General features: G+C 67.8%; 9 protein-coding genes across 9 annotated transcripts; 5 read left to right on the top strand and 4 right to left on the bottom strand.

Moving 5' to 3' along the window:
* Nucleotides 1–288: 288 nt before the first annotated feature.
* RHOBADRAFT_52043 (uncharacterized protein) lies at nt 289–2,950 on the top strand (the record flags this gene model as incomplete). Its single annotated transcript, XM_018416142.1, has 10 exons — nt 289–504; nt 645–761; nt 849–995; nt 1,065–1,352; nt 1,435–1,504; nt 1,578–1,866; nt 1,953–2,236; nt 2,323–2,424; nt 2,503–2,606; nt 2,689–2,950. The coding sequence occupies 10 exons, from the start codon at nt 289–291 to the stop codon at nt 2,902–2,904; spliced, it is 1,833 nt and encodes a 610-aa protein (XP_018273137.1). The 3' UTR covers nt 2,905–2,950.
* A 569-nt stretch (nt 2,951–3,519) lies between these two features.
* On the top strand, nt 3,520–6,029 carry RHOBADRAFT_52042 (uncharacterized protein; the record flags this gene model as incomplete). Its single annotated transcript, XM_018416141.1, has 5 exons — nt 3,520–3,942; nt 4,013–4,442; nt 4,795–4,863; nt 4,990–5,471; nt 5,535–6,029. The coding sequence occupies 5 exons, from the start codon at nt 3,520–3,522 to the stop codon at nt 6,027–6,029; spliced, it is 1,899 nt and encodes a 632-aa protein (XP_018273136.1).
* A 326-nt stretch (nt 6,030–6,355) lies between these two features.
* RHOBADRAFT_64649 (uncharacterized protein) lies at nt 6,356–7,336 on the bottom strand. Its single transcript, XM_018418537.1, has 5 exons — nt 7,253–7,336; nt 7,088–7,187; nt 6,817–7,015; nt 6,690–6,751; nt 6,356–6,543 (listed from the first exon to the last, which is right to left on the bottom strand). The coding sequence occupies exons 1-5, from the start codon at nt 7,321–7,323 to the stop codon at nt 6,412–6,414; spliced, it is 564 nt and encodes a 187-aa protein (XP_018273135.1). The 5' UTR covers nt 7,324–7,336; the 3' UTR covers nt 6,356–6,411.
* A 304-nt stretch (nt 7,337–7,640) lies between these two features.
* RHOBADRAFT_42296 (uncharacterized protein) lies at nt 7,641–10,240 on the top strand (the record flags this gene model as incomplete). Its single annotated transcript, XM_018414041.1, has 9 exons — nt 7,641–7,695; nt 7,763–7,887; nt 8,055–8,152; nt 8,311–8,928; nt 9,122–9,289; nt 9,459–9,588; nt 9,678–9,692; nt 9,852–10,091; nt 10,187–10,240. 9 exons carry the CDS (start codon nt 7,641–7,643, stop codon nt 10,238–10,240), a joined length of 1,503 nt encoding a protein of 500 aa, XP_018273134.1.
* Nucleotides 10,241–10,361: 121 nt separating this feature from the next.
* RHOBADRAFT_52039 (uncharacterized protein) lies at nt 10,362–12,640 on the bottom strand (the record flags this gene model as incomplete). The annotated part of the gene is made up of 8 exons (XM_018416140.1): nt 10,362–10,838; nt 10,936–11,079; nt 11,186–11,404; nt 11,500–11,862; nt 11,972–12,078; nt 12,149–12,271; nt 12,349–12,447; nt 12,526–12,640. The coding sequence occupies 8 exons, from the start codon at nt 12,638–12,640 to the stop codon at nt 10,485–10,487; spliced, it is 1,524 nt and encodes a 507-aa protein (XP_018273133.1). The 3' UTR covers nt 10,362–10,484.
* Nucleotides 12,641–13,075: 435 nt separating this feature from the next.
* RHOBADRAFT_34558 (uncharacterized protein) lies at nt 13,076–14,762 on the top strand (the record flags this gene model as incomplete). The annotated part of the gene is made up of 4 exons (XM_018413209.1): nt 13,076–13,355; nt 13,611–13,785; nt 13,917–14,119; nt 14,215–14,762. The coding sequence occupies 4 exons, from the start codon at nt 13,076–13,078 to the stop codon at nt 14,691–14,693; spliced, it is 1,137 nt and encodes a 378-aa protein (XP_018273132.1). The 3' UTR covers nt 14,694–14,762.
* A 91-nt stretch (nt 14,763–14,853) lies between these two features.
* On the bottom strand, nt 14,854–16,620 carry RHOBADRAFT_52037 (uncharacterized protein; the record flags this gene model as incomplete). The annotated part of the gene is made up of 7 exons (XM_018416139.1): nt 14,854–14,939; nt 15,080–15,140; nt 15,237–15,267; nt 15,370–16,011; nt 16,076–16,206; nt 16,274–16,500; nt 16,581–16,620. 7 exons carry the CDS (start codon nt 16,618–16,620, stop codon nt 14,908–14,910), a joined length of 1,164 nt encoding a protein of 387 aa, XP_018273131.1. The 3' UTR covers nt 14,854–14,907.
* Nucleotides 16,621–16,942: 322 nt separating this feature from the next.
* On the top strand, nt 16,943–18,343 carry RHOBADRAFT_34556 (uncharacterized protein; the record flags this gene model as incomplete). Its single annotated transcript, XM_018413208.1, has 4 exons — nt 16,943–17,192; nt 17,418–17,537; nt 17,636–17,908; nt 18,117–18,343. Coding segments are annotated over 4 exons (867 nt in total), but the record flags the coding sequence as incomplete, so codon positions are not given.
* Nucleotides 18,344–19,048: 705 nt separating this feature from the next.
* On the bottom strand, nt 19,049–21,174 carry RHOBADRAFT_52036 (uncharacterized protein; the record flags this gene model as incomplete). The annotated part of the gene is made up of 7 exons (XM_018416138.1): nt 19,049–19,374; nt 19,569–19,782; nt 19,868–19,961; nt 20,034–20,191; nt 20,286–20,470; nt 20,539–20,738; nt 21,148–21,174. The coding sequence occupies 7 exons, from the start codon at nt 21,172–21,174 to the stop codon at nt 19,146–19,148; spliced, it is 1,107 nt and encodes a 368-aa protein (XP_018273129.1). The 3' UTR covers nt 19,049–19,145.
* Nucleotides 21,175–21,187: the final 13 nt, after the last annotated feature.

Below are 21,187 nucleotides of genomic sequence, written 5' to 3'. Positions count from 1 at the left end.
TGGCGGGTCGCACTAGGCGCAAAGCAGTGGGGACGAGCGAGGACGAGGCGAAAGAGGGAGAGCCGCCCGAGGAGCATCATCGCTCTCGCCCACACACCGCTCACACGCCGAGGAGCTCGCCTGATCAGCTCAACAAGGTCGTGCAGCCACCACACGAGCTCAGAGCGACCGGCGCCCTTGTCCCGGTGCATGCTCGTCGCCCCGCTCCGCAGACTCGCTCGCGCCCGACTTCCCTTCCTCCGACCCGCGCACGCCCAGAGCCGCGCCATACGCACCACCAGCACCGTCATGAGCGTCCCACCCGTCCTCCCCGCCATCGTTCTCACCCCAGACGAGCACAAACTCGTCGACCTCCTCGTCGGGTGCGCAGACTGGGTCGACCACAACCCGCACCTCGTCGATGCGCTCCGCCTCAAGGACGACGTGACGGGCGAGTGGGTCGGGCGAGAGAGGGGGGACGAGCCGGTCGAGCTGAGGATTGCTGGAGGGTGGGTCCGCGACAAGGTGCGCCGGCTTGCGTCTCGCTCTGTCGACTCGCGCCCCAGGCCTGTGCGATGTCCATTCCGGGCAGAGCTTCAGGCCTAGGGGGAAACGAGTGTAGCTGAGCGACCTGTAAACTGACCCGCCACTCGCTCGCCTCGCAGCTCCTCGGCCGCCAGTCGGACGACATCGACGTCTCAACCTCGCCCGACCCGATCACGGGCCTCAAGTTCGCCATGCTGTTCGAGCAGTACCTCGAGACTCTCGGCAAGCGCGACCTGGTGCGTCGTACGCTCTCTTCGTCGAGTTCCTTGCACCTGCCTTGCGGGCGCACACTGACTCGTGAATGCATGGACCCATGCGCACAGATGGGCCGCCTGACCAAGATCGAGGCCAAGCCCGAGCAGTCGAAGCATCTCGAGACGGCCACGGCGAGGGTGTGTGACCTGTCGGTCGACTGGGTCCAGCAGCGAGGGCAGGAGGTCTACACCGAGGGCAGCCGCATCCCGACCGTCGTGCGTCCCTCTCTCTCTCCCTTTCTCTCGCTCTCGACGCCCGTACTGACACACTGCATCCTCCCACAGGCTTTCGGCACCCCTCTCGAAGACGCCGAGCGCCGCGACCTCACGATCAACTCGCTCTTCTACAACCTGCGCACGCGCCTCATCGAGGACCAGACGCAGCTCGGCCTCGCCGACCTCGGCTTTGTCCCCGGCATGCCGCGCAAGATCCGCAGCCCGCTCGAGCCCGTCAAGACGTTCCACGACGACCCGCTGCGCGTCGTGCGCGCCGTCCGATTCGCGGCGAGGTTTGGGCGCGAGTGGGAGCTCGATGCCGAGATGGAGCGGGCAATCAAGCGCGACGAGATCAAGGTGCGTCCCTTTATCACTCTCGCCCCCGCAGTTGAGGAGCCGAACCGAGCGAGACTGACCTTCGGCGACTGGACGCTCGCAGGAGGCGCTCCGCAACCCGCTCAAGATCAGCCGCGAGCGCGTCGGCGCAGAGCTCGACAAGATGCTCCTCGGTGAGTCTCTCTTTCCCTCGAGACTTGTCGGAGAGAGGCGGCGCTGACACCCTAGTCGACGTCCTCGCAACAGGTCGCGACCCGCTCTACGCCTTTGAGCTCATCGAGCGCCTCGAGCTGCACCCGCTCATCTTCCTCTACGAGCACGACAAGGTCTTTGCCGCCCCCGCACCACTGTCGCACAGCTCGGCAACCCCGCCTGGCGCGACCGCCCCGTCACCTGTCCTCGGGCCCGATCCGAGCGAGCCGGCGCCGCCTGAACCCGACACGGCGCTCTCGGTCGCCGCCGCCGCCGTCCTCACCCAGCTCCTGTCGCCGTCACTCAACGCTGCCTCGCCAACACCCCTTCCGCCGCTCCACCCGTTCCTCCAGCTCGTCGCCGTCCCCCTCCCCGATCCCCACCAACCTCGGCCCCGCCCGTCTACCCGCTCGCATCGCCCTCACCCAGCACCACCCCTCTCCTGTCGTGCGTCTACCCGGGCACGGTCAAGCGCCTCTTCCTGTCGTGCGGCCTCTTGCCGCTGTACGCGCTCGCGACGCTCGACAAGGGCAAGGTCGTGTGGGTCGGCGAAAAGGTCGTGCGCGACGGCGTCAAGGGCCCGACGGTCGACATTGCGTTCACCAAGCGCGCGAGGGAGGCGATGGGAGGGCTCAGGGGCGCGGTGAGGGAGTTTGCGGGAGAGGAGGGGAGCGGGAGGGCGCTCGAGGAGGGCGAGCTGAGGGCCGAGATTGGTGCGTCGGGCTCGATCTCTCATGTCTCTTCTTCTCTGCGCCTCTGAGCGCAGGATGACTGACTGCGTGTGTCGGCCGTCTCGCAGGCATGGTCATGCGGCATCCGTCGGTGCATGACGGGCTCCACCAGCGGTGGAACGTGTCGCTCCTGTGGGCCCTCTGCGTCGACCTCGTCGAGGCGCGAGCAGGTGCGTCCTCGGGCTCTCTTTATCTCTCTTGGCGTGGCTGTACGCGACGGTCGCTCACTGCGCGTCGTACGCCCGCAGATCCGGCCGAGCAGGCTCGGCTCGTGCACGCCTACAACCGGTTCGTCGGCCTCATCGAGGCGCACGAGCTGCACGTTCGCGCGTTCGACCATCCTCTACTCGACGTGCGTCCTCATCTCTCTATTCATGCCAAGCGTCCTCGTATCGGTCCCTCGACTGACCCTCCCCATCGCTCGATCCTCGCAGGGCAAATCCCTCAACGCCCTCCTCCCTTTCACCAAGTCCTCCCCCGCCATGCCCTCGATCCTCAACCTGATCGTCCGCTTCCAGCTCGCCCACCCGGTCGCGACGATCGCCGACGTCGAGGCGTTCTTGCGCGCGCAAGAGGACGAGTTGCGGGACCTCGTCGAGCGGTCAAAGCCGGCGCCCAAGGGCAAGAAGCGCAAGGGGGCGGCGGCGTAGAGCGCGCAAGGAGGAGAGAGAGTGCAGTGCAGAGGGTGCACGAGGGTTGCCGAGAGGTGAGAGCGAGGAGAAGAGCCTGGCCTCGAGCAAGTGTGCGACTCGACGGAGGGGGTCCGAGCCACTCTCGCTCGTCGCGCTTCGGCTTCTTGCTCAGCGCCTCGTTCTACGAGCCCTGCAAGAGCTTCCTTGAGCTTGCGACTCGAGCTGTCCAGCCCAGCCAGCTCGCCGAGCCCGCTCTCGTCGGCGACCGCCGTTCGCGGTCGCGCCGTCTCGTCTCTTTCCTTCCTTCTCCTCACTCGCTTTCCCGCCTCGCCCTCCTGCGACGCGAAGAGCACGCCCAGCCTCTTCAGCAGATCCTCAACAGCCTGTCTATACCGTCTGCGCCTGCCGCACGACCCTCAGTCGAGCAGCACCGCCTCGCCTCCTCTTCATCAGCCCGTGAGCACCCTCTCTCCCAGCGCCCTGCGCAGGCTCGTGAGGGCTCTCTGACCTGACTCGCACACAGAGCCTCGGCGCAACAGAGCCACTGCATCCTGTCGATCGACCTGGTCTATCCTCTTCCTCGACCTCGCCCTCAGCTTCTCGGCCTCGCCCTCGACCCCGACCTCGCCGACTATGTGCACCTCTAGCGCGACCCTCGTCTACGGCATCACGCTCCAGGCTCTCGAGCTCTGCCTCGCCGGAGCGGCGTACAAGGCCGTCAAGCCCGCGCTCGTCGCCGTCGACCTCGTCCGCGCGAGAAAGGCCAACGGCACGCTCCACACGAGCACGCCCGAGCGCCGTGCGACCGTCTGCGCGATTCCTGTCGAGATCTGGGACCTCGTCGAGCGTCACGTCACGCGGCAGGGCTACCTCCAGCAGTGGCTCAACGTCGAGAACGCCTATGACTGGTCCGACTCCGACTGGCCCGAGTCCGAGTACGACGGTCCAAGCGGCGGCGACAGCCTCAAGTTCGTCGGCGCCTTGCAGGGCGAGATGTCTTTCGACAGCTTCATGGAGGACGGTGGCGTCCGCTCGTATACCGACGACTGCAGGACGGTGCGCCCCCATCCCTGCCCTCACTACGCCTTGCGAAAGGAGCGCGTACTGACCACCTCGCGTCCTGCAGCGTGTCGTCGACATGCTCGAGGCGTTCGGGCTCTGCCTCGCGACGGTCGACTTGATCAGCAAGGAGGAGAGCTCGTACTTCGACTTTGCGGCCTCGTGGGCGGTCGGTATCCCTCTCGTTCGCGACGGCGACAAGGCCAAGGCGTACCCGCACGTTCACGCCGAGATCCCGCACGAGGCGGACCCCTCGCACACCCTCGTGCGCATCTCTCCCTCGACGTTCGACCTCCCGACCAACGCGCCAGTCCGCTTCCGCCGCCTCCTGTCGAGCTTCCCCGCCCTCGTCCCGACCTCGCACACGACCGGCACGATCCGCCCGCCGCCTGCGAGGCCGCCGAGCTCGTCGCAAGTCGAGCGCGATGCCGAGAAGAAGACGGTCAAGGCGAAGCTGAGCAAGGAGGAGCGCCGCGAGCAGGAGAAGGAGAAGAAGCGTGCGGCGAGGGAGCCTGGGTGGATGCTCATCGGGTCAGGCTCGACGTGCTCGTAGTCGGGCGAGGAGGAGCAGCTTGTCAATCGCTTGTCGTTCGTGTCCCCTCATCGAGAGGCTTGAGAGCTTGCATGAACCGACTTCTCTCGGCGCGGCCTCGCTCCGCGAGTCGTCTGTTCGGCAGTGGCTCTCTCCGCGTGAGCTCTGAGAGAAGGCCGGACAGCTTTGAGAGCGGCACGGGTCGACGCGAGTACCCGACACGGCTCGGTCGCTCCGGACTTGGCGACGCCGGCGGCTCGCACCTCTCGCCCTTGTCCACCTCAGCTGCACTGCTCAGCACTGCTCGCCTTGCATAGCTGCACAGCTCAACAGCACCGAGCGCATCTACCTGTACCTGTCGAGCAGCTTCAAGGACCACATTGAGCGTCGTTCATCTTCATCACCGCGGCCGACTTTCAGCGACTCTCTCTCGGTGAGCACCCCTCCTGCGTGGGGGTGTGCAGCTCGAGCGAGCTACTGGGACCTGCAACTGACTCTTGCACCCTGCGCAGGCCTCTTCCAGCGCAGTGAGCCCGACACGCTCCTCCTTGTCCCCCTCCTCGACCCCGCACCCGCCGCGAGCCACATGTGCACTGCGACGGCGACGCTCCTGTACGGCATCACGGTCAAGGCGATGGACTTCTGCCTCGTCGCCGCAGCGTACAAGCGCAGCCGTCCCGCCCTGCTAGCCATCGACCTCATCCTCGCGCGCCGTGCCAAAGGTCGCCTCGAGGTCAAGGACTCGGTCACGACCGACGTGCGCGCGTTGCCTGTCGAGGTGTGGAGCCTCGTCAGGGCCGAGCTCATCGACATGGCGTTCGACAGCGCGTGCAAGCGCTTCGAGAAGCGTTTTGACCTGCACAAGCCGAAGGGCACCTGCTGCGACGCGGTCGGCAAGGTCGGCGGCCGCGTCGTCGACACCTTCAACTGCGACTGGGCGATAGATATGCTCGTCGAGATGGGTGTCACGGGCCTGATCGATCGATACCGCGAGGTGCGCCGCCTCTTCTCCGGACCTCTGGACAAGGGAGTCGACCCTGACCCTGCCTGCACGCAGCGAGTCGCGCGACTTCTGGCCGACTTTGGCCTTTGCCTCGCCTCGAACGGTCTCATCAGCCTCGAAGAGTCGCCCTGGAGCGACCTCGACTCGGCTTGGGCGATCGCGATTCCTCTCGCCCACGGCGCCGACCGCTCCTTCCCGGCCGTCAAGACGCCCCTACGCCACGAGTACGGCGCAGCTCACGCCCTCTCCGCCATCTCGCCCTCGACATTTGTCCTCCCCGACAACGCCAACGCCCGCTTCCGCCGCCTCCTCTCGACCTTTCCCATCCTCGAGCCCGTTTCGCTCACGACCGGCACGATCCGCCCTCGCGCCGAGCAAGTCACGGCGCCAGCGCTCCAGCCCGACGACATGAACGACGACGAGCGCGAGGGGGAGCAGATGAGCGACGTGCAGCGGCGCGAGCACAAGCGCGAGGCGGCAGCGATGGCGAGGAGGCTCGCGAGCGAGCCGAGGTGGATGCTGTGGACCGAGGGGGACTCATGCATCTAGCGGGCGAGGGCAAACGGGCTTGCAGTGACGCTTGAAGGTCCTGCGGGTCTCTCGGGCGACCGGCGAGAGGAAAGCGAGAGAGCCGGCCGCTCCCCAGAACGAGCGCGACTCGACCGTCGTCGCGCTCGAGCCTACTCTCATCTCTTCGAGCTGTCAGAGGCTCTCTTCCGAATCCCGAGAGGAAGATAGACGACACAGACGCTTGGTTTCAGGTACTCTGTACAGCGCGCCTCATCTGGTTCGGGCGCCTCCCTCGCTCGGTCCTCCTCCCGCGCTCGCTCACCCGCTCCCACTCCTCCCACCTCCCCCCTCCTCCCTCCTCGCCCCTCCTCTCCCCAGCACACACACACATCGCCCCCTCGCCCTCGCCCTCGCGCGCGACTCACGCCGGCGGGAACGCGGCGAGGTACGCGGCGTGGGTCGCGGCGGCCGAGATAAAGGCGAGGTTGAGCAGGCTCGCGACGCTGTGCAGGACGGCGAAACGGCGGTTGAGCTGCTTCATCTCGGGCGAGGCCTGCGGGCGGGTGGGACGGTCGTGGGCGGGTGGGCGGGAGAGGCGGTGGCGGTGGCGAGAGAGGGTCGGGGAGGGGCGAGGGGGAGGAGGGGGGAGAGCGTCAGGACTTGGATCGTTAGAGGTGAGAGGGAGAGGGAGGGGCGCACCTTGGGGTCGTTGTACTCCTTGTCCTCGATGCGCTCGCGACGGTGTCGGATCTTCATGACCTCTGCGGGTAGCAAGCACGAGTCAGTGACGCCTTCTCGCGAGAGAGAGAGAGCGCGCTCGACGCACTCGTGGTCCACGGCCCGAGGACGAGCCAGTTGGCGAGCCCGGAGCCGGCCATGATGGCGAGCGCCCACACGTTGCGGTCGCTCGAGCGGTAGAAGCGCGTCCACTCGACCTTTGTGAGCGCGGTCGAGCCGCGGCCGTACAGGCTCGCGAGGACGACGGCCGAGCCCGTCTGGAGGAGGAACAGCTTCGGGAAGATGGCCTCCGGGTGGGTGTGTCAGGGTTAGCGAAGGACGGTCCTGGAGGAGTGCCGAGGGGAGGGGAGGTGGCGCACCTCTTGGAGAGTCGAGAAGGGCTTGCGGCCGAGGATGCGGTACGCGATGGGGCCGCCGAAGAAGCCATGCCAGACGGTGGCGCCGAGGACGTTGCCGAGGCTGGCGAGGGAGAGGCAACAGTGAGCGGGCGATCGGGAGAGGGCGGGGGAGGAGGAGGGGCGCACAGGATGTTGTAGAAGCCGCGCGACGAGAAGACGGCGCGGTAGGCGGCAGGGTTGAGCTCGACGGACGGCATGGCGTGGCTGGCGGGCTCTGCTGGGCTAGCGGTGTCGAGAGAGAGAGGGAGGGAGGGAGACGAACAGTTGCCGGAGGACGTCGTTCGTCGTCACCGCGTCGAGCCGGATCGCCGCTTCAACCTCTTTGCAGCGAGCTTGTAAGGCTAGAACGCGTGCGAGGCTGTAGTACACAGGCTCGACTTGTGGGCGCATCCCCTCTTGCTCGAGGCGAAGCGCGCCATTCTCCCACCGGAACCTGCCGCCCCGCCGCGGCGCCGTTGAACTTCCGCTCGCTCCTCGCTCTTCTCCTGTGTGCTCCCCAGACCTCTGCGCAGCCATGGGTCTCACGCTCGACGACCCGCACAAGCCCCGCGACTCGCTCACCGTCACCGGTGAGCCCCCCCCTCTCTCTCCCCACTTCCTCACCCAACCCCAGTTGACGAGCCTCCCTGCGCGCAGACAACCGCACGGGCAAGACGGTCGACATCCCCATCAGCCGCAACTCGGTCCCGGCCACCGCCTTCAAGAAGCTCAGCCTCGCAAAGGCCCGCGAGGGGCAGGACCGCCCGGAGGACGAGGTCGAGGTGAGCCCGCACCCTCCCTTCTACCTCGAGCGACGCGGGATGCGGCCTGGGTCGCACGCTCGTCGTATGGCGTAGCAGATCATGCAGCGGGCTCGCTTCTGTGCGACTCGCTTGGCGTGCACCGTGGCCAACCGTCACTGACTCTCTCTCGCCTCGAACCTGAACAGAGCGGCCTGCGCGTCTTTGACGCCGGGTACCAGAACACGGCGGTCGTCCAGTCGGCCATCACGTTCATCGACGGCGAGGCGGGCGTCCTGCGTCACCGGTGCGTCGTCTCTTTCCTCTCGTCCAGCGCAGCCCTCGCACACCTCCCCGTCCTTCGTCGCCCTCACGACGCCCTCCTCGTCCTCTTCCTCGCGTCTTTCTGGTCGTTCTCCTCGCCCATGTCAAACTCGCACGTACTGACCCTCTCGAGTCCTGCAGCGGCTACCCGATCGAGCAGCTCGCCGACAAATCGACCTTCCTCGAGACGGCCTACCTCCTCCTGTACGGCGAGCTGCCCACCTCGGCCCAGTACAAGCTCTTCTCTCGCGAGGTCATGCACCACACGTTCGTCCACCGCGACATGGCCGACATCGTCGCATCGTTCCGGTTCGACTCGCACCCGATGGCGATCCTGACGGCGTCGTTCGCCGCGCTCGGCGCCTACTCGCCCGAGGGCAACCCTGCGCTCGCCGGCCAGAAGATCTACACGGCGCCGACCGACGCTGCGCTGCGGCTCCTCGACAAGCAGATCTTTCGCCTCATCGGCAAGAGCATCACGCTTGCTGCCATGGCGTACCGCATGCGCCAGGGTCGACAGTTTGTCGCGCCGCCCGCGGGCATGGGCTACGCCGAGTCGTTCCTGTACATGATGGACCACCTCAACGAGGGGAGCGAGTACCGCCCGCACCCGACCATCGCCAAAGCGCTCGACACGCTCTTTCTCCTGCACGCCGACCACGAGATGAACGCGTCGTGCGCGGCCGTGCTCCAGGTCGGCTCGACGCTCGTCGACCCGTACTCGGCCGTGTCGGCGGGCTGTGCGGCCCTGTACGGACCGTGAGTCCCCCTTGTCCCTCCTCGTCTCTCTCTCGATCGGCCCGCTTGTCTCCCTCTTCCCTCCTCTCTTTTTCTCTCCCTTTCTCCTCCTCCCCTCTCTCGCTCCCTTCCTCCCGTCGCCGCCACCTTCTCTCGCCCCTCACGACCGAGTCCTGACCCACCCGGTCCTCGTTCCCTCCCTACGCCCCCACAGCTCGCACGGCGGCGCCAACGAGGCCGTCATTCGCATGCTCGTCGACATTGGCTCGCCCGACAACGTGCCGGCCTTTATCGAGCGCGTCAAGCGCAAGGAGGCCGTCCTGTCGGGCTTTGGGCACCGCGTCTACGTCGCGACCGACCCGAGGAGCAAGATCATCCAGAAGTGCGTGTCCCCCCTCGCGCACCTCGTCGCACTCCTCCTCTCTCTCGAGCGTTCAACTGACTCTCCCTCGCCCCCTCCCTCGCCCCCTCCCTCGCCCCCTCCCTCGCCCCCTCCCTCGCCCCCTCCCTCGCCCCCTCCCTCGCCCCCTCCCTCGCCACCTCCCCCGCAGGATCGCCGAGGACGTCTTTGCGCTCACCGGAAAGGACCCCTTGCTCGACACGGCGCTCGCGCTGCGCGACGCGGCGCTCAAGGACTCGTACTTTATCTCGAGACGTCTCTATCCGAACGTGGACTTTTTTGTGGGTCCCTCTCTCTCTCTCTCCCCCTGGGAGACTCTCGCGGAGCTTGAGGACGATGAACTGACGGGTTGGGTTGCGCCGTAATGCAGAGCGGCCTCATCTATGTGCGCCGAGAGCTTGTCGTCCCGCTCGAGCCTCTTCCTCGTCGAACTACTCAGTGACCGCCTCTTTTCCCTTCCACCTCCCTCCCTTTCACCTCTCTCCCTGCCCTCCCTTCCTCCCCTCCCTTCCTCCCCTCCCCTCCTCAACACCCGCACCCACAGCGCGTCCTCGGTTTCCCAACCGACTTCTTCCCCGTCCTGTTCGCCGTCCCGCGCGTCGTCGGCTGGCTCGCCCACTGGCGCCAGATGATGCTCGCCGGCACCGCCGCCGTCAAGATCTGGCGCCCGAGGCAGGTCTACGTCGGCGAGGGCGAGAGGAACTATGTCGGCATGAAGGAGAGGGGCGAGGAGGGTGCGCAGCAGGGGAAGAAGAAGAAGGAGAGGGGGAGCGAGCCGAGCAAGGTGCGCCTTTGACCTCTCCCTTTCTGTTTCTCTTTCGCTCTCTCTCTCTCTCGAGCTGCGCGGTCCTGACCCGCCTCTCAAAAATCGACTCGCAGGTGCACCACCCGACCTCGACCCGTGTCTTCCTCGCGCGCGAGTCCAAGCTCTGAGTCGCAGACCTCGGCGGCGGCGGCGGCGGCGGCGAGAGAGGGAGGATGGAGGAGAGAGGGGGAGGGGAAGGTCGCTTTCAGGTTCTCTCTTGGGTTTCTCGGGTCGCCGCTTTTCTGGGTAGATCGTGACAGTCGTTACTCTTTTCAGTGTCTGTGTGTGCGAGTCTGGGGGCTATCTACAGAGAGGCGAGGGCGAGAGAGCGAGAGAGAGGCAGGGACCTGTTGCGCCGGCGCGCGCGCCGACTCAAGTCGTCCTCGGCGGACAGAGTAGGCAGCTCCCGGCGGGCGGCGGGCGCATCATCGCCTCCTCCTCCGAGTCGAGGCCGCCCTCCCCAACCCGCTCGACGCCACCGAGCGCACCGCTCGGGCCCCCCTCGCTCCCCTCCTCCCTCTCCTCCTCACCCTGTCCCGCACCTGCTCGCTCCGCCGGGATGAGCTCCCGCCCGAGCCGCCCAAGGACGTGCTCGATGTCGTCCGACGAGAACCCTGACGACGACGGGCCGAGGAGCTCGACGACGCGGTTGAACAGCTGAAAGTTGGCGTTGCGCGGGTCGTCGGCGATGAGGAACTGCTTCTCGTTGCGGAGGCAGGACGTGACCTGTGTTGGCGGGCTCAAGGCCAGGGTCAGTGGGCGCTTTGAAAGGGCGCAGAGAGGGAGAGAGGAAGAGAGAGAGAGGAGAGAGAGCGCGACGCACGATCGTGACGGCGAGCGCGACGAGCTGCGGCGTGATGCAGTCGACGTTCCACACGGCGCCCTTGGACGACTTGCCCGCCGTGCGACGCTCGGCGGCCGTCGTCATCGCGATCGACCTCGGGCCGTACAGGATGGTCGAGATGGCCTGCGGGTGCGGCGGGAGGAGGAGGGACGAGGGTCAGGTCGGGGCCGCTTCGAGGGGCGCCCGCCGCTCCTCCAAGAAAGAGAAAGAGAAAAGAGCGGCGACGCACCCTCGTCACCGAGTCGGACTGGAGCCCAAACCCGTTCTCGCGCGGCCCGGCATACGTCCACGCGAGCCCGCCGTCCTCGGTCAACTGGGCGCGCATCTTGTCGCCCGCCTCGTCGTCGCCGCCGACGAGGTCGCCGAGGCGCACGCCGAGGATGTCGACGAGGTGCAGCCGGACCACGTGCGTCACTTTGCGGCGGTGCCGGTTGACGCGGTCCTGGAGCTGCGAGGGCGGCGTGCGAGGGAGGTGTGAGTCAGTACGGGCGGGCCGGTTTGCGCGACGAGAGAGAGACAGAGAGAGGAAGGAAGAGGACGCACAACGACGAGGTCCTCGCGCGTCAAGTCGTCCCAACGCGGCCCGGCGGGCAGCAAGCCCCGCACGGTCCTGCGCAGCTCGACGGCGGCACCGACCCGCACCGGGTTGCCCGACGACACGACGCCGTTGAGCGCATCGAGGTCGGCGTCCGACAGGAAGGGCTTGTGCAGGTACACGAGGCGGCCGGCGGCTTCGGCGAGGACGGCCTCGTCCTCGGGCGAGAGCGAGGTTGGGGTCGAGGTGGACGTCCTACGGCGCTTGGTCGACGGGCCCGACGCGTCGTTGTCCGAGTCCGGCTCGCCGCCGTGCGTCCGATGAAAGAGGCGGGCGAGCTCGATGTAGCCGTCCCATACGACCGCGAATTCCTGCGGCGAGGCGGCAGAGGGCGAGAGTCAGTTCTCGGTCTCGAGCGACCCCAAGTCTGGCGCCTTCGAGAGAGAGAGTGTGTGAGAGAGAGAAAGAGAGAGAACAGACCTTCTCCAACAAGTCGATCTTGGCCTGGACGGCAGGATGGGCGAACGGGTCCGTGTCGAGGTCGGCCGACGATGCCGAGGCGGCGTCGGGGCGCCGTCCGGCCGAATCTGCGACGCGGGGCGCAGCAGGCGAGCGCGCAAGAGCCGTCGACCCGCTCGAAGCGTCGTTGGTGCGGACGGGCTGCAGCGCCGGTGTTGCGCGGCGACGCGACCGGGTTTGAGCGCTTGGGCTTCAGCGGGGCGCGGTGGGCGCTCGACTTGGGCTTGGTCGGCTTCATCGCGGGCTTGGGGCGATGCTCGACTGCGAGCGAGATTTTCGACGAGTCAGTCGCGCGCTGGAAGAGGCACACGTGAATCGAGAGAACCAGCAAGACGCACTCGGCCGCTCGTTCTCGTCGCCGTCCTTGCGGGTAGGACGGTACTCGACCTTCTTCTGCCGCTGGGTAGGAGGTTGAGCTTGCTGCCCGGCCGACGGCTCTGCGCACATGAAGGGAGGCGACCTCGTGAGCGTGCGAGGGGGACGAGAGAGCTGGACGAGGGCGACGAGGGACGCACCTGGTTCGTCGGTGTTGGCATGGTACTTGTTCCAGTGACGGAGCCAGTAGCCGTCTGTGCTGAACGTCTTGGGGCAGTCGGGGCACTCGTAGCGGCTGGTCTCGGGTCGAAACATGGATGACGTTGAGGGAGGGGCGACGGGGGACGAGGCGAGAGGGCGGCGATGTGTGCTTGAATCGTAGGCGGGTGGCGGGATTGAGAGCGAGTAGCTGTCGGTGCTCGGCAGGGCAATCAAGCAGCCGCTTGTGGTTGTTGTGGTTGAACAAGGAGCGACGAGGGCGGCGAGTGGAAGGGACCCGACCCTCGCTCTCCTCCTGTCACTCCCACCGCACCTGTGCCCCTTGCTGCACGGTCAAACCCAGAGCCAGAGCTTCATCAACCCCGCTCGCGACCGCCCGCTGTCGTCCCGAGGTCGTCCTCGTCCACCGGGGCTTCATCAGCTGCACCTCGTCCGACCACCAACCTGTACCCGCCCCCACAAGCCTGATCGTCCAGCAGTGAGTCAACTGATCATCCTGTACCTCTCTCGGAGCACCCCCACCACTCGCCCATGCGCCACGACCTGACCTCGACACCTCCCTCCTCCGCCTCCCCCCTCCTCCCCCTCCCCCGCTCACCCGTCGCATCGCAAACAGTGGCCCGCAATGAGGAAAAGTCGCAGTCGATGCTGTACCGCTTCCGCGAGGCCCAGGCCGCAGAGCTCGGCCTCGTCGGTCGCAGCGACCGCCGCCCGAGGGTCGCGAGCTCGTGCAAGGACCTGCGCCAGTGCGAGCGGTGGAGGGGCGAGATCCTGCGCGACATCAGCCGCAAGGTGTCCAAGATCCAGGACGGTGCGTCCCACCTCTCGCTGTGTGATTCGGAGGGCCGCCGCCGCAGCCGACCTGACTTGCCCTTCCCCCCCTCCCTCTCCCTCGTGCGGCGACCTCTCATCGCGCCCTGTCGCCCCTCTCTCCGCCCTCGCCGCGCCCGCCACCTCGGATCCTGTCGACTCGCATCTCCCTCTCACCGCTCCCCCTCTCGCATCTCCCTCTCACCGCTCCCCCTCCCGCCCGCCCTCGCCCCACGCGTGCCGCCTCCCCCCGCAGCCGGCCTGACCGACTACGAGGTGCGCGACCTCAACGACGAGATCAACAAGCTCCTGCGCGAGAAGCACCACTGGGAGAACCAGATCATTGCGCTCGGTGGCGCCAACTACAAGCGCGCGGCGGGCAAGATCACGGACCAGGACGGCCGCGAGGTGCCCGGCCAGAGGGGCTACAAGTGCGTCCGCGTGGCTCGCCCCTCTCTCTCACTCGTCGTGCGGTCCCTCGTCTTTGGTCGAGAGACTGCCCCACGTGGTGGAACGCGTCCATGTCGAGCGCACACGCTCACACCTTTCCCGCACCCCGCAGGTACTTTGGCCGCGCGCGCGACCTGCCCGGCGTGCGCGAGCTGTTTGCGAGCGCCAAGGCCGACCAGGACGAGCTCCAGTCGTACAAGGTCCTCAAGGTGACCCGGTTCGACGGCGCGCCCAACAGCTACTATGGCGACGGCGCCGAGGAGGGCGAGGCGGGGAGACAGCTGCTCGAGGAGGAGAGGGAGGCCGAGGAGAAAGGTGCGTCGCGCTGGCTCGCTCTCTCTCTCTGTCGGCTCTCGTGCGCTCGCTCGGCGTACACGTTCTGACTGCGGTGAATGCGCGCCTCGATGCAGCATGGGAGGACGCGGTCGACAACCTCGACGGCGAGATCGACGACATCCCCTCGCTCCCGCTCCCGACCCGGTCCCTCATCTCGCTCGCGCCCGCACCGCCACCCGACGCGACCGACGCCGCGGCCGCCGCCGCCGCCGCCGACGCACCAGGCGGCAAGCGCAAAGCGCCCGCGCCGACCAAGGGCGGCAAGAAGGCCAAGCTCGCCGATGGGTCCGCCGCCTCGTCCTCCACCACCCCCTCCTCCTCCTCCTCCACCACCGCCGCCGCCACCACCGCCGCCGCCGTCGCGCCCGCACCCGCACCCGGCGCCGGCGGCGGCTTCGAGAGCGTCTTCACGGCCGACATGCTCCTCCCGCCAAAGCTCCTGAGCGCAAAAGACGTCGAAAAGGTGCTCGTCGAGCGGCAGAAGAGGCTCTTGCTCGACGAGTATGGCGTCGACGGCGAGGGTGAGGGCGACGCCGAGCGCGAGGCGGCGTGAGCGAGCGAGCGAGTGTGGGTGTGCGTGTTGGAGGGAGAGGGCTGTAACGATGTACTTTGCTCGAGCTAGAGCGAGCTGCGCGAGACGAGCGACGTCGAGCGACGTCGAGCGAGGACTTGTCTCTCTCTCTCGACGCTCGACCCTCTCCCGGGCCCTGATTCACAACGCGACCCCGAGCCCTCGTTGCACGCACGCACGCACCCAGCCACCGCATCTATCCTCCCTCGCTCACGAGCAACTCGGCCGCTGCAGTCAATCGAGGGCGTCAGTACCAGTACCGGCCCGAGAGTACGCCCGAGAACAAGCGATCGAGAGAGCGAGAGAGGGAGGGAGGCAAGGGAAAGGGAGGGAAGGGAGAGTGGAGGAAAGGGAAAGACGGGACGCACCGCGCGAGACGCTCTGCCCGCTCGATTGGAGGGCGGCGACGATGGCTTGGCGCGAGTGGTGCTGCGGGTGCGGTGGGAGGGAGCGCGCGAGGGGGAGCGGGAGGGGCGGGCAGGGTCAGTGGGACGCGAGAGCGAGAAAGAGGGGGCGAGGACGCACAGGGAAGATGCTGCTCAGCTCGGCGATCTGACTGCGAATGTGCGAAAGGCGCGTCGACGCGAGGTTCAGCGGCGGTCCGAGGACGACGAGAAGGAGGAGGAGGAGGAGGAGGAGAGAGAGGCGGGGAACGCACGCAGGGGTCGGGCCGTCGGGCGCGCCGGTGAGGCCTGCCTGCCACTGACGGAGGAAGCTCGTGCCCGAGATGGACGGCAGGGGGCGCGCTGAGGGTGGTGGAGCGGGCGCGGCGGCGTTGGCGGCGGCGGCGGCGACGGCATCGTCGCTCGGCTCTGCGGCGCTCGCCGGCGGTGCCACGGAAGTAACAGCAGGCGCCGCAGTCGCCGGCGCAACCGCCTGGGTCACCGCACCGGGCCTCCTCCCGCGCAAGCCCCCAACATCGACCCCACCTCCCGCCGCGCTCGCAAAGCCCGTCACGCCGCCGCCCCCGCCGCCGCCCGCAAGCGTCCTCAGCATGGCCTCGTCGTGCTCGACCTCTGTGCCCCTCGCGATCCTAGCCCTCGCGCCGTCGGCGGGCGAGAGGCGCGACAGGGCGCGGTACACGCGGCGCGGGATGCGGTAGTGCGCGAGGCCGAGGGCGTTGTGGGACCAGGCGGACGAGGCGCACAGGCCGATGAGGGCGAGGACGAGGGTCGAGGGCGGCTGCGAGAGCGCGAGGAGGAGCGAGAGGAGGTAGGCGGGGAAACGGGTCGGGAGGACGAGCGACGGGTGCAAGAGGCGGAAGGTGTACAGCGTCGGCGTTAGGCGGTGCGACTGGTGCCTGTCTCGCATGGTCGGGTCAGTGAGGGTACCCGGGAGTATAAAAGGCGGCGCGAGGGACGCACAGGATGGCGAACGTGACGGCGAACGGGCCGGACGGGAGCACGTTGAACCGCCCGCGCGTGACGACCGAGGCGGCGACGAGAGCGGCAAAGGTGCCCATGATTGAGAGGAAGGTCGTGACGGCGAGGAAGGACTGCGTGCGCGCGCAAAAGGGTGTCAGTTGCGAGGCTGTGCGAGAGTGCGAGAGAGAGGGAACGGACAGCGTATTTCCTCGTGCCGAGGATGCGCTCGACGGCGATGCTGGTCTGCCACAGGACGAGGGTGCCGAGGAAGAGTTCTGCCGAGCTGGCGTACACGAGCGGGTGCGCGACGAGGCGGTACAGCTGGTGGTCGCGCGAGAGGTGGGGCGACAGCGCGAGGTGGAACCAGTGCTGCGAGTTGGTGATGGCTGCCGCGACTGACGCGACGGCCGACGTGAGGATCAGGGCTGCAGTGCATGCACGACCTTGTCAGCTCGGCCCGTTGTCGAGGCGAGAGAGAGAGGGCGAGGACGATGAGAGGACGAACCGCGAGAGAGAGGGGCGCCAGCCAGGCTGGTTGCGCTCATCGACGGCTGGATCGTGGCGAGCAGAGTCTGAGCAGGTGCTCGAGCTAGCGCACGGCCCAGCACAGGGCGCAGCGGTGTGGCGGTCGAGAAGAACGCAACGAGGCGATGCTCTCTCGTCGCTCTCTCTCCTTGTCGACGAGGCCGAGCCGTGCTGCTCGAGTGCTCCAGCTGTACTCTGCCATGCCGCCACCAGTTCCGCCGTTCCACTTTCCCGCCCTGCTCCCCCAGTCGTGGTACATCGGTGCGCCCCTCGTCGTCCTCCTCATCAGCTCGATCAACGAACACAGCTCACCTCCGTGCGTGGACAGGGCACATGCACCGCGCCATGCGCGAAATCACCTACCTCGTCCAGTCGCACTCGCTCGACCTCGTCATCGAGACGCGCGACGCCCGCCTCCCGCTGTCGAGCATCAACCCGGCCTTTGAGCGCCTCCTCGCCGAGCAGGCAGGGCGCAGCTTTGGCGCCGCACCGGGAGCGACCGGCGGCATGGCAAAGACCAAGCGCCTCATCGTGTACAACAAGGCCGACCTCGCCCAGGACTGCTTCCAGGAGGTGCGCTCCCTCTCCCTTGGTGCGACCCTCTCGCACGGCAGCTCACCTCGTGCACCCACGGAACGCAGCCTCTGCGACGAGCTATCGCCAAGCACAGCGACGACGAGGTCCTCTTCACCGACTCGCGCTCTGACGCCGAGGTCCGGCGCCTCTTGCGCGCCGCCATCCGCGCGTCCCTCCTTTCCTCCTCCCTCGCCCCTTTCGAGACCCTCGCACTCACTGACGCCCTCTCGTCGTCGCTCAGGCATGGCGAAACGACCCATGGAGGGCCCGGACGACAAGATCAACATGCTCGTCGCCGGCATGCCCAACGTCGGCAAGTCGAGCATCCTCAACGCCCTGCGTCGCGTCGGCGTCAAAAAAGGTGCGCTCTCGTGCTCTCTCTCCCTCTCTCTCGTTTGTGTCTTGTCGCCCTCAATCGCGCAACTGACTCGACTCTCGCCGTCGTGCGCGCGCACGCAGGCAAAGCCGCCTCGACCTCGTCCGAGCCGGGCCACACTCGGCGCCTGTCGACCGTCATCAAGATCGCGACGTCGCCGCCCGTCTACATCTACGACACGCCGGGCATCATGGTGCCGTTCCTCGGGCGCGGCGTCGCCGGCCAGGAGGCGGCCCTCAAGCTCGCGCTCACGGGCGGCATCAAGGAGAGCCTGTTTGAGCGCGAGGTCCTCGGAGAGTACTTGCTGTGGCGGTTGCGGATACGGTCCGAGATGCGCGACGAGGGGTGGCGAGACTGTGCGTCCTCTCTCCCTCTCTCTCTACGTCTCTCGCCCCCTCCCTCTCTGTCCCTCCCTCCCTCTCTTTCTCTCCCTCTCTCTCTTCCTCCCTCCCTCCCTCTCTCTCTCCCTCTCTCTCTCCCTCTCTCTCTCTCTCTCTCTCTCTCTCTCTCTCTCTAACCCTCGGGAGTTTGCGCCTGACACGTCCGAGCCCCCTTGCCGCGCAGCCGACCTCCTCGACCGCCTCTCGCTCCCCTCTTCGACCTCGCTCGCCGACCCGACCGCCTTCTTCACGGCGCTCGCGGCGCGCCTCTCTGCCGTCCGGCGCGGCGGCCACCCGGACGTCGATTTCGCCGGCAGGTGGCTCGTGCAGGCGTTCCGCGAGGGCAAGCTCGGGCGGTGGACGCTCGACGGGCTCGGGCGCGGGGGCGAGGCGGTCGACGATGCGCGCGAGATGCGAGAGGGGGACGACGTCGAGGTGGGTGAGGGCGAGGCCAAGGAGCTGCTGTGGGAGAGGACCGAGAGGAGGTGCGGGTACTTGAGCTGCGAGGCGCCGAGGGCTGCCGAGTCTGTCGCCGTCGAGGTCGAGGCGTCACAAGCGGCCGCTCCTGCGCTCGACTCGGAGCCTGCATCGGCGCCGCTCGATCTCGCCGCCGACGACGCACCTCCTGCACCCGCCGCCGCGGGTCCCTCGCCCTCGCCCTCCTCCTCCCCTCTCGACGCCCCCGTCCAGTCCGCCACCACCTCGCACCTCTCCCACCTCGCCCTCCTCGCCTCGTCCCTCGACCTCCAGTCGTCGCACCAGTCGAAAAAGGCCACCAAAGCCGACCAGGCGCGCGTGCGCGACATCAAGCGCCGCGGGCACGAGGTGGCCAAAGCGCCGACGAGGCGGTTCGCGGCGGGCGCGAGACCGGGGTCGGGGCGCTCTGGCTCGGGCTCAGGCTCGGGGAGGCCGGCGGGAGGCGGGTTCAAGGGGGGGTTCAAGGGTGGGTTCGGAGGAGGGGCGCGAGGAGGGGCAGGGAAGGGCCCGAGGGGCCCGGCGAGCAAGCTTGTGAGCGCGAGGCGGCGCAAGTTCAGACGGTCGCAGTAGAGCAGGCCTCGTCTGCAGCGACACAGAGCCACTCTCTCTTTCTCTCTCTCGCCCGCGCCCGACAGAGAGAGAAGCGCGAGGCTCGAACGAGGATTATGCAGGTCTAGGTTGTACGAGAGAGCGAGAGAGAGAGACGAGGGACGAGGCGACGGACAAGTGGCGTCCCTCAGCCCCCGCCGTTCCACCACCTGACGCGCCCGTCCTCTCCCGCACTGACCATCCTCCCACCGCCAAGTCCCGCCACCGCGCCGCCGAGGCCCTCGACACCCGCCGCGCCGCTCGCGCGCTCGGGCGCCCACGCGACGGTCCACACGTCGCCCGTGTGGTCGCGCAGGGTCGACAGCGCGAGAGAGGGCGCTGCGAGGTCAAAGAGCTTGATGGTGCCGTCTGACGAGCTGTTGCGCGCGCGCGCGCGTGGGAGGAGGAGAGGGGGGCGGTCAGTGAGAGCTCGAGCGAGGGAGGTCGAGCGAGGACGGGCGCGAAAGGGACGATCCAGGCGGCGAGCGGGTGGGCAGGAGAGGAACGGGGCAGGAAGGGAGAGAGAGAGAGAGAGAGAGAGAGAGAGAAAGAAAGGGAGCATGTGACTCACCCACTCGCGAGCAACCTCTCGTTCCTCGCCGCGACGTTGACGACCCACCCCTCGTGGCCGCCCAAGCTCGCGACCTGGCCCCTCCTGCCGCCCGAAGCCGACGCCGCCGACGACGTGAGGGCGCGCAGGTCAAACACGTTGACGCGCCGGTCGTCCGACGCCGTGATGAGCAGGGTCGAGGTGAACGAGAGGGAGCGGATCGGGGCCGAGTGGGCTGTGTTGGGCCGGCCGGGGGTGCGAGAGGTCAGGCCTGGCGGGGCTCGAGGGGATGGGCAAGGGGAGAGGAGAGGGAGACGTACCGGGGAAGGACGAGATGAGCGAGCCCGTCTCGGCGTCGAACAGGGTCACGTAGCCCGCGTCGGTCGCGACCGCGAGCAGGTTGCCGCCCTTGCTCTGCACCGCGCAACGTCGTCAGTTCCCTCTCCTCGGTCGCAAAGAGAGAGAGAACGAAGCAGAGAGACGCACGTATTCGACAGCCGTGACGAACGAGCCTTTTGCCTCGAGCGTGGCGAGCTCGTCGCCGAACGAGTCGACGGCCGACGACAGGACGAGGACCTTGCCGTCGGCGCCGCCGGTCGACATGGTCTCGGCCCGTGGATGCAGCGAGATGTCCCACGACGCAGCTGCGAGGGCGTGGCGCGCAGGAGGGGTCAGCTTGCTGCGCTGCGGTAAAGGAGGGAGAGAGAGTGGGGAAATGGAGGAGGGAGGGGGACGCACCTGGCCCGAACGTCTTGCGCGCCTCGTGCTCGCCGTCGACGCTCCAGCGGGTGATGACCGAGTCGAGCGTGCTGCTGACGAGGAAGGACGCGCCCTGGTCGTGCTTGTCGACGTCGACGGCGACGACGCCGAGGCCTTTGGGCGAGCGGAGGGTGCGGGTCGGGGCGGCGGGCGCTTGCGGGTTCCTGCGGGCGGGTGTGCCGTGAGTCAAGAAGAACCAGGGCGAGAGAGAGAGGGGGGAGGGCGAACGGACCAGAGCTTGAGGGTGTGGTCGGCCGAGCCCGTGACGACGACCTCGCCTCCTCCCTGGGTCGCAGCCCACTTGGACGACCAGATGGCGTCGGCGTGCCCTCGCTCGCCTCCTGCGTGGCCTGGCTGCGCTGCGCTGCGGCCGGGGAGGGTGGTGGACGCTGGGTCTGGCTCCGAGACGGACGCGAGGAGGTAGGTTGCGGACTGCGAGGGACGTGGGTGAGCGCGGGTAGGGGCACAGAGTGAGAGCTTGGGCTCACCATGGCCCGGTCGCTGTGCCCTCTAGAAAGGGGAGGGACGTCGAGGTGGAAGCCAAGGTCGAGCGATGATGCCGTCTCCTCTCTCCTCTTCCCCTCTCACTCGCTGTGCTTGCCTGTCCATGCTGGTCAGCTAGCCGAGCACTGCACTGCTGCACCCTGCACCTCGATCCAGCCGCGCAGCTCCTGCTCGCTCTCGTCCCGACCCTCGCCTCGTCTTCATCTCGATCGCCGTCCTTCATCTCGAACGAGCCCGTCCTGCGCGCCTACTACAGCTTGTGTGAGTCCGTGCACTCCTCCCTCGCCCTCCCCTGGTCCCCTACTGACAGGCACTGCCCCCCACCTCGCAGGTAGACCTCACCGTTGGCCTCGTGACTTAGCATCTCTCGCGACCTC

The sequence above is a fragment of the Rhodotorula graminis genome (assembly GCF_001329695.1).
Source record: "Rhodotorula graminis WP1 unplaced genomic scaffold RHOBAscaffold_3, whole genome shotgun sequence".
In the NCBI taxonomy this organism is placed as follows: Eukaryota; Fungi; Basidiomycota; class Microbotryomycetes; order Sporidiobolales; family Sporidiobolaceae; genus Rhodotorula; species Rhodotorula graminis.
The sequence above is the reverse complement of the archived record's forward strand: the minus strand, read 5'-3'. Positions and strand labels throughout refer to the sequence as shown.